Source organism: Nicotiana tomentosiformis, chromosome 1, assembly GCF_000390325.3.
Source record: "Nicotiana tomentosiformis chromosome 1, ASM39032v3, whole genome shotgun sequence".
Lineage (NCBI taxonomy): Eukaryota > Viridiplantae > Streptophyta > Magnoliopsida > Solanales > Solanaceae > Nicotiana > Nicotiana tomentosiformis.
The window spans coordinates 49,428,655-49,439,032 of record NC_090812.1 but is presented as its reverse complement, the minus strand read 5'-3'; the positions used below and the strand labels follow the sequence as shown (position 1 = coordinate 49,439,032).

Genomic DNA, 10,378 nt, shown 5'->3' with positions numbered 1-10,378 from the left:
ACATTAAGGCTTTTTAATGATTTCTAAATTTGATACGGGGTATATCAAATAGTGTATCTACAGGATGACACGTTTAGGAATCACCTATGTAAGTGTGAAGTGTTAGCCGCTTCAAGGAGAACTTTGTAAGGCCAGTTCTCTACGCACTTATGAAACCAGGCGGTGTTCATGGCTGAAACGAACACAACAATGAGAACCAAAGACGGTTAAGGGTTGATTGTGTGACTTTATGTTTGTCTAGGTATACACCAAAGATCGACGGTTCAAAGATATCAAATCTACCGATTGACCGAGTATATCCGACATAAGTTCACTACGGAAAGTTCAAAGGGAAACCTACTTATCCAGATGCGATTAATCCTTGCTTGCAAATCACACAGTTTTTCCATGCATACTTCCGTGATATAGCCATTTCCCATTCATGTGGGGGATTATTGAGGTTTTTGTTATTTAAGATGAAATAGTCTTAAAATGAGGGTGAATGGGAAATGGAGGGAAAATAAAATTTTTGAGTAAAATTTTAAGTTTTCCCCTCTTGACAATGAGACATTGTCCTATATTGGAAGATGAAAAGATTTTTGGTGGGTATATATATAATTGCTCTTCTTGTAGCTCTTAAAGAGTTAAGAAGAAAGCAAGCCTCGCGCCGTCGTCGTCGTCGTCACTCACTCTGCTCGGCTCGGCTTCGGCTTCGGCTTCGGATTTGGATTTGGATTTGGTCAGATGATCGATTGATTGATTAATTTTTTGGACCAAATTAATTTGTTAATAGTAAATATTAACGTAAAATTATCCGCATTTATAACGGATATGTTCCAATCCGTATATTGACTACCAGCTGCAATAGCAGCCGCCTAATGCTCTTCCCACCATGGCCAAGTGCTTGCTTCACAAACAAGCTAGTGCATGCTCCACCATGGAGGGTGGAGGGTCGTTCATCTTCAAAGCTGACTGCTATAAATATGTGCAGCAGCTGTTGAAGAAAGACACCAAAAACTGAAAACGCTCAACTTTGGTTATACATTGCACTCCTTCCTCTCAGCATTTTCATACGATTTTCTGAGTTTCTACTCATTTGTTCTGCATTGTTTTAACTTCAAACAAAGCAACTGTAAGTGTGATTTGCTACCGAACTTTGTGTTCGCTGAAACACTCGGGTTTGAAGTACCGCTATACCAGTGTGTGATTCGTTCTATCTTGGGAGGAAATAATCCATAACCTTGGGTACTAGGAGGGGATTAAATTTCTTAAGGAAACACTGTGAATTCAGTGGGCTCGAATTAATTACTGTTTCATTACGATAACTTATATTTTCCAGAATTATTATTTACAAATAGAGCAATATTGGCGGGACTAACACTTTCATCGAGCGGATTGATTATGAATGTGGAGAAGATAAACCAATTAAATTCACACAAGTCATTAATGGCCTGTTATGTTTCTGTACCCCATCTCTTAGCCTTTCTTTCTGCAACTTGTACACTGGTGAAACCATTGAGCTCTCACTCCCTCAGTTTGTTGGATTTTGCATCTGTTACTGCTACCGTTTTCTAGAATAATTAGTTGTTTAGTTTTAGGACGAGTCTGTTAGAAGATTCAGAATTTTAATTATAGCAAGAGTTTAGTAATTTAGTTATAGGAGAGGTCTACTACTTTATTTATTTGGCTATTTAAAGTCCTATGATTAATAAAATTTCAAAGACAGTTTTTCCTATTTTCAACCTTCTTGCTGCTTGCATATTTTTTCTAAAATCCATAACAGTGGTATCAGAGCCTCCATTGATCTTGACGGATCTCTGAGTTCACTGAAAAACAACCAATTTCAACCACTTTTAAACCATACGCATTTTTACCCATACCGATTTTAACCAAATTTTTAACAATGGCAAGCAACGGTCTCTCTTTGAATACCCCATAAACCTTCACTGGTGAAAACTATCAGATTTGGTCAGTGAAGATGAAATCTTATCTTGAAACTTATGATCTATGGGAAGTTATAACGGAAGACAAACTTATACAACCACTTCCTGCAAATCCTACCCTTGCCCAAATCAAAGCTCATTCAGATGAGAAAACCAAAAAATACAAAGCCAAAACTATAATTCAAAATTCAGTTGCAGATTCAATCTTCTCTAAAATCATTGCATGTGAGACAGTAAAAGAAGTTTGGGAAACACTCAAACAGGAGTATCAAGGAAGTGAACGAGGCAGACAAAATCAGATTTTAAATTTGAAAAGAGATTTTGAATCTCTTAGAATGCAAGATGATGAGACCATCGCTAAGTATTCTGACCGAATTTCTTTAATTGTCAATAAAATCAGGTTACTTGACGAGGATTTCAAAGATGACAGGATAGTTGAAAAAATTCTTGTAACAATTCCTGAGAGATTTGAATCCAAAATTTCCTTTCTGGAAGAGTCTAAAGATCTCTCTACCATTTCTGTTGCAGAATTAATAAGTGCTCTTCAAGCACAAGAGCAAATAAGGGCCTTCAGACAAGACAAAGTTACTGAGGGTATTTTTTATGCGAAACACCAAAAAGAAAAAGTTGATTATCCTTATTGCAAATATTGCAAAAAGAAAACACACTTAGAAAAATTTTGTTGGTGGAGACTTGATGCATTATGTCGTAATTGCAAACAAAAAGGTCATGTTACAAAAGTGTGCAAGTTCAAAGATGCTCATGCACAAGCACTAATAGCAGAAGAAGGAATTCAGGATGACCTTCTTTAGACTGCAGCAACAGAAGCAAGGAGGAGTGTTGGATTTTGCATCTGTTACTGCTACTGTTTTCTAGAATAATTAGTTGTTTAGTTTTAGGAGGAGTCTGCTAGAAGATTCAAAATTTTAATTATAGTAAGAGTTTAGTAATTTAGTTGTAGGAGGAATCTACTACTTTATTTATTTGGCTATTTAAAGACCTATGATTAATAAAATTTCAGAGACAGTTTTTCAATCCTATTTTCAACCTTCTTGCTACTTGCATATTTTTTACACGGTTTTACTGCAATGTTGGATCAACTCGTTTCCATTTTGGATTTGATCCCATAAGTGGCTCGTACAAGCTGCTGAGCCTTAGTTACTGCAATAACAGATTACCTCTTGTTATAGCAGAGATTCTTACCATAGGAGTGGACATGACAAATAGCTCGTGGAATAGGGTGATGGATGTTCAAGTAAATCTAGAGTTATTGCCCCCGCAAAGTATTTGTATTGATTTAATTCTGTATACACGCTTCCTAGGGAAAAAAATGGAAGTTTATATATCTGCATTCTACCTGAATGAGAATAAGTTTGGTAACATCTTCCTTCCAGCAGATTTTGCAGCTACTCGTCTAATAACTGTTGAACTAGTCAGATTGATGCAGTTCAGCGGATGTTTGGCCGTGGGATGTCTGGAATATTTTCCGGCCACTACCAAACCATGGAAACTGAGGGAATTGAAACTATGGGAACTTAAAGATGGACAATGCAGTAGGTGGATCAACCATTCCATTACCTTACCTGAAGAACTGGTTAGATGTAACAGGGAAAGCTGGTGCAGTTTTGGCAAACTTCCAACAGGTGAGATACTGCTGGCTAATCCTAAAGCTAATGATTCTTTCATTCCTATTTATTCTTATGATCACTCCGTTGGAAAGTTTCAGAGGTTTGTTATTGGCAAGTCTCCTGGTATGGTTTCTCCTGAATGTTTTCAAATATCTTGTCTCGAAATATACAAGGACGAATCTCTTGAAGCTTTACTATGCAAACCTCCAACTGATGTTATACATCGTTTAAAACGCCGCCTGTTAACCCATGTTATTGTTATGGACTCATGTATGGACCCTGCTATGAGCTCTGATGACCAACAGGATGTCAATGCAATTCAGCCTGGGGTTGTGCTTAGAAGAAGCCGAATACCAAAAGAGCCCAATAAGAGGTGGTCAGATTTTGTGTGGTAACATGGCTAAGGTAGGACACATAACTGAAGGAGTATCAGTTTGTTATCTGAGTTTGAATTTCCTTTCAGTGGTTGTAAGTTTCCTTAGAGTTAATATGCATCATTCCTAATCCTATCTGGTTATTCCTTGTTGATATTGTAGCAGTTCATACTGGTTACTTATATAGGATGAAAGGTACACTCGTGAGGACTGTACCAGAGACAAGTATTCATTTAACTTATGGAAATATTTTTAATTCACTTTTTGTATAGGCAAAATTTGTTGCTCACAGAGACAGAGACATAACTTACACTTTTGGATATTCTATTTTGATTTTTCCTTTAAGAATGGTCATAAATCAGCTTCGAGGAGAAAACTAAAAAATAGAAAAGTTACATTAGATCCTATTTTACTATTTTCCACAGAAATTAAATACAAAAACTAAACTATAAGTTGACTTTTGTAGGAGTTACAAGGCTTTATTTTTGATTGAAATAAATTGCTTATAGCCTTTCCTATAGCTTTCTGGTCCACCATGTATTTACAAGAAAGGCTTTTCCTCTACATTCATTTCCTAATTATCCCCCACCCACCCACCCACCCACCCCCCGGAAGACCCAAAAAAAGGGAAGGAAGAACACAAATAACAGCAATATCAAGAACACAGAAATTAAAAGGTGAAATTATTTACATTGAAGCTAAAAATTAATAAACAAGGGGAACTTTGTTTTGCATCTTTCCCCAATGAATAGTCTTGAACTTTGTAGTTCAACTTGATTTTAAACAGAACTAAGAACATCATTTACAGATACAGAAAGTGAATGAAAATCAGCAGAGGGTCATGGATCAACAGGGCCAGCAACTGCATCGTCAGCTGAATCATATTCAGCTTCACTTAACTCCTCATCACTTGACTTCTCCTCAGGGGCAGCTCCTACATCTTCAGGTTTTGCATATTTCTGACAATATTCTGGATGCAAGCACGTAAACGCCATATTAATACTATATCTTGAACTCTTCGGAAAATGCAAAATAGTTACCAATTTAATGTAAAGGTTCAACCTTCTAACATATTAATCACCACTTTTACCTGTGGGACATGAGTATGAATGTAGAAAAATTTCATGCATCATTAGAGAATGTAGAAAAATATCATGCATCATTAGAGAACGTAGAAAATTTTCGTGCATTATTAGAAAACGCAACGCCTAGTTAGATATAACTTTCATGAAGATGCCAAATTTCTATTTAGCTAATCCACTTATCAAAAGAATATATATTCAAGCTAATCCTCTCAAGGGAGAATGACTTGTGACAATAACAGCATCAACTTCCATTTTTATGGGTAAAAGATTCTTTTCCTTCCTCCTGTTCTCTAGTGGAACGGATACAAGAAAATCAGGAGCAAGTGATGCTATCTGTTTAACAATTTTAAAAAAAGGTGAGATTGCTTAGATAATGCTCAAGGAGTATCTCATTTTCATCCCCTTCACCATTTTTTTTAAAAAGAAATAATCTCATGCCCTTCACTTTTGAAAGGAAAATTAAGTAGAAACTGTGGCATTAATTAGGACTTGGGGGTCATAACTTGCATCTTTTATATCCAGAAGCAAGGAATACTGCATTATGAAGTAAATCACATATAAGGATAAGGCAAAAGCAGATGTTTATGGGTAAGCTGGAGACATTCACCAGTATACAAGCACGTCAAATTTTAGCATTATGGCATGTCACACGCCTCTACCATAAACATTATATTTAAAGGCTAAAAATAATAAGCTTTCTCCACTCAAGGCATTATTAAAACAGCAAAATACATTGACCTTGCAACTTACGAGAATCTCTACATGTTTCATAAATAGCCATGACAACATATACGAGACACACCAAGATGCATCCAGTCGCCCCATAAATTCTTACCAGTCAGAGGTGAGAGAAAGGGTGGAAACTAATAAGCAAATAAAAATCTGTACAAAACAAGCACATCAATTTTAGGAAGTTGCACTTCCATATTCCACTGTTTTCTCCACTTTCAAACACAGAAAAGTAAAGAAGAAGGGCATTTAGCCACTTGATCAAAAGAGAATATGCTCAACATATAATGTCCAATTGGAATTGGAATAGCCTCTGATTTTACACACCGAGATGGTTTTTCCTCACTAAAGAAAGTGAAGGCAGTTCTTAAGCCAATAGTCGGTGCATTTCTAGATGTCATTTGAGATGCTTCTATCATTAGACACCACAGACAATAGATTTGAATGAGATTGTGCCTAAACAGCACACAGAATGGATGACTTTGTTTGCTTCTCCCAAACAGCGCACAGAGTAAACCCTATTGTGAGAAGGTAGGAGATCTAACCAGGTTGAACATTATTCCTAGATTGAATGGAATTCTTCATTGAATCAGAGTAAGAACGGACAAGGTTCCTAATACTATGTGTCCTGACTACAAGGCTAGCCTTGCTTTAAGCAGTTCGTGGGGACAAAATTGATTCATGGGCCATTAACTTCCATCTGCTTGTAGTTCTCTGGCAATTGGCTCCTATATCCTTCCAGTGTAAACTAGTATCATTAACTAGTTTCAAGGCAACAGCAACTAACTTAAATTTCAATTCGAATGTCAAATAGCCTCTACAGCTTAAATAAGCGGAGTTCCTAATATTTGAAGTGTGTCGATTGACACCTCATCAGAACTTGCACTAAACATGAAAATATTGACAGACGTTACTAATAGAAAACGCTGTCTATAACAGAATGCAAGTGGTAAATTATAGAGCAAATAGATACTGAGGAAATAACTCAAATTTCCAGAGAATTGGCCAAACCATTAAGATTGTGATTTTAAGCCTGATCTACTCCACCCCAAATAAGTGACCATGCATACACCTACAGACTGCCAGGAAATCTAATCCTCCCTTGGACCTGCAATTGATTGAAGTAATATGAAAGTATTAGGAGTCAATACCTTTAACTCTTAGTTCATATGCAGCCCGGTCTCGCATCATTAGGGAAGCAGCCTCTCCATTCAATGGGTCTGATGGGTTTGGATACAAGAGAAGTTGCGGTAGAAACACTTCAAACACATTTACCAGATCTGCCAAGTTGTTTAATACCAGATAAGTTTCTCATAATGATAATACTAGAAAAGCTAATAAGAATTATCAAGTAAGTAGTATCCAATTATGCTTTTTAAGTGTTGTAATTTCAGATTACCAAACATGGGACTCCAAGTCTGATTGATAACATCTAAGCAAACTGAGCCAGACCTGAAAAATGATAATTAATGAAATTTTAGACTTTCCGTTAAAGAAATGAGAACGATGAAATCTCTATAATTATAGCAATGAAGCATATCAGCACTGACATCTCATCAACATTTGGGTGGTAGATTTTGTTAATAAAACCAATGGATGGAGATTTATATGGGTAAGCATCAGGAAGTTCCACCCTTATTTTCCACACACCGCCGTGATACGGACCTGCAAAAATCACCGCAAGTATGAGCAGAAGCTGAAGAAAACGCCACACCGAAAACAACTTTTCCAAAAAGAAAATCAAATTGAATTCTACTAAATGCAAAGATGTAACTTGAAGACTCATTGGTGAAGAGCCAGTCAGCAGATATATGCAAAAATAGTAACTAGAGTTCCAAAAGATGACTCCTTTATATCTTTTCTATTTTAGGATCCAGAGGAATTCCATATCCAAGAAGCCGATGTGGATTTTAATGGCCAAAAAAAAAAACAACTATTAACTAATTATAACAACAATTTCCTAATTCACTTTCACAAATAGAGGGCAAACAGAAGCAAAAGATTAAATATCTGTGTGTACATTAATTAGCCAAGTTAATGTCCGCTTTTTTCTCCATACCTCTTAAATAATTTTGATCAAGAATCATAACCCCACCAAAAGAAAACATCAGAAGAAGAAAAGAACACCAACCATAAATTTCAATCACTAATTAGAAACGACAAAGACTTCTTAAGGAAAAGGGCATAAAAATCTAAAAACTTAAATAAATAGGCGAAAAAGAAAGAAGATTGAGAAAAGGGTAGAGCAGAATTTACTTTCAGTAGGTCCATGGAAATGCACATAAAACTCTTGCATGCCATCGTTTATCATCTCTACTTTGTAATCGCTCATCATCCTAATTCAGACAAGCAAAATAAACAGAAAATTAAAAGAATCAAACAAATTGAAACTCCAACTTTAACAACCAACAAAAAAAGTTTAGTTTTTTAACAAGAGCTGATCAGAGAGATTCACAGTTTCATTAGGTCCATTTCACGGCGTTTGCTTGGAGAAGACATGGTTGCTTTTTTTCTCTTAGATGACTCTAGAGAGAGAAGAAGAAGAAGAAGAAGAAGAAAGAGTTCTTTGGACAAGTACTAGTAAAAAGGTTTCGGACAAGAGAGGGGAAGAGTAGGGATAATAATGATACTGTGATTTGTCCTATAAGAAATTAGTACAAGTATTAAATTTGGACATTTTTTATCATAATTAAGATTTCTGCAACTTTCAAGATTCTTCATCTATCTGCTTTTGTCACCTACCCATCTCCAATCCTATCCACATTTCCACATATTATTCTAAAAGTTTCATAATCTCATTCTTGCAAAATCTTCATAACTAGATTTCCCCAATAAATTTTTTCTTGTCAACTTTAATCCTTTATTGTGGTGTTTTAGGTAAAAAGAATTACTCCCTCTGTTATGTAATTTTTTAATTCTTTTCACTCATATTAAAGAATCTTTTATTATTAACTAACTATAAAATTGACCATATTAATTTTAATTTATTCATTGAAAATATAATAAATTATTCATAGGCTCTTAACTCTAAGTACAAGTTTTAAAAAAATTAATATATTTAAAAAAATTAAATATTGTGAACAACAAAAAAAGATCAAAAAATTACTTGGGAGTAGTAATATCATTGAATGTTTGAACAGAAATTCTGGAGTTGACAATTTATTATGTCATGTCTGTTTTATTTTTATTTTTATTTTTTAACCTCTCTAATATAAATTTTCGAAATGTGGTGCAACAGTGTGGTTAGTGACAATCGTAATGCCTTCCACGGTAATATCGTAAAAATGTATGTTAACTTTGAGAATATAAAATAATAGTCCAGAACTTTGTTTTATTTATGACAATTATTTTCTAAAACGAAATTAAGCTGTTACAACTTACAAGAGGAATCATGAAATATTGTTTCACAATTTTTTTTTTGATTTTTTGTTATTATATTTATCATTTTTTTCTTGATTAGGACGATCGTATTACCAAAAATTCGGGTTCGATACATGGATAGATCGCATGATAAACCGTTATTCTTTATGATATATTTTATCCCGGGATCAGGATTCGATGTTCACATAAAGCACTTATGGTTCAGTGACCCAGAGAAATAAGCGCATGCATTCGATGAAGTGTCCTAAAGAGGTTTCGGAGACTTACAAATGAAGTCACGACCTAGAGCTTAACTCAGTCCTCAACCGCTCCTGTAATCGCAAGGGATTCACTCATGCCCGTTATACCAGATTTGCTGCCCACAACTGGCGAGTACCTCGGCAGTTGATAACTAGTTTGAGCGACGTGCGGAGGTGAGATATCATGTGAATGTTAGACTAAGCTATAAATACCCCCAGTCAATTTACTTGTATATTCACTTACAATCGACTGATTTTACTCCTTGCTTGAAATTATTGTATTACCGCGAGGTAACCTTTTTTGATTTGGAAAAGCATTGTAGCTCACGGCTAGGGGTGTACATGGACCGGGTTGGTTCAGCTTTTATCAAAACCAAACCAAATCAACTATATCGATTTGGATTGGTTCAGTTTTGTCGGGTTTTTCGGATTTTTTTATTATATGAATATTATTTCAATCTTACTTTGTCAGAATTTTGATCAGTAAAGTATATGTTTAGTAAAAAATAAAAAAAATTGACAAATATATGATCTATTAAAATATTCTAATCGAAATTCTTTGTTAGTAACACATGATAGTTATATGTTAGTCGTCTGACAATAATTTTGCGTTGATGTACACTTTCAAGGTTAACCGAATTTAATAATTAATCATAAAAATAAATATGAACCTATATAATGATATGTTCTATTTAATGTTAAATTATCGAAATACCATTTCAAATTCGAAAAAGATATAAGAATTTATAGATCTTGACATATGAATATGGAAGAACAAAGAGATTGACGCATTTCACTAACACTTGATAAGAAAGTGATCATATAACCCATTATTTAAAGTTAATAAATATGGAGCACTTTATATTTAACTAAATATTACATCCCATAAGAGAATCGCAAATATTTTTAGACATTTTTTAAAGAAAATTCTATAAAAAGTCTTAAAAGTATATATATAAAAATCATATATTTATATGTCGATTTGGTTCGGGTTTTTTGTTTTACTCAATACAAAACTAA

At 34.7% G+C, this 10,378-nt stretch overlaps 2 protein-coding genes across 3 annotated transcripts; one reads left to right on the top strand and one right to left on the bottom strand.

Moving 5' to 3' along the window:
* Positions 1-1,957: 1,957 nt before the first annotated feature.
* LOC138906432 (uncharacterized) lies at positions 1,958-2,734 on the top strand. Its single transcript, XM_070195208.1, has one exon. The coding sequence runs from the start codon at positions 1,958-1,960 to the stop codon at positions 2,732-2,734; it is 777 nt and encodes a 258-aa protein (XP_070051309.1).
* A 1,845-nt stretch (positions 2,735-4,579) lies between these two features.
* On the bottom strand, positions 4,580-8,383 carry LOC104118554 (ubiquitin-conjugating enzyme E2-23 kDa). Of its 2 annotated transcripts, none has more exons than XM_009629823.4 (6): positions 8,194-8,383; positions 7,995-8,074; positions 7,289-7,403; positions 7,138-7,190; positions 6,890-7,018; positions 4,580-4,894 (listed from the first exon to the last, which is right to left on the bottom strand). In XM_009629823.4, the coding sequence occupies exons 1-6, from the start codon at positions 8,235-8,237 to the stop codon at positions 4,764-4,766; spliced, it is 552 nt and encodes a 183-aa protein (XP_009628118.1). In that variant the 5' UTR covers positions 8,238-8,383; the 3' UTR covers positions 4,580-4,763. The 2 variants fall into 2 exon arrangements, with proteins under 2 accessions (XP_009628118.1, XP_009628119.1); XM_009629824.4 differs by having other exon boundaries at positions 8,171-8,378.
* Between the last annotated feature and the right edge of the window lie 1,995 nt (positions 8,384-10,378).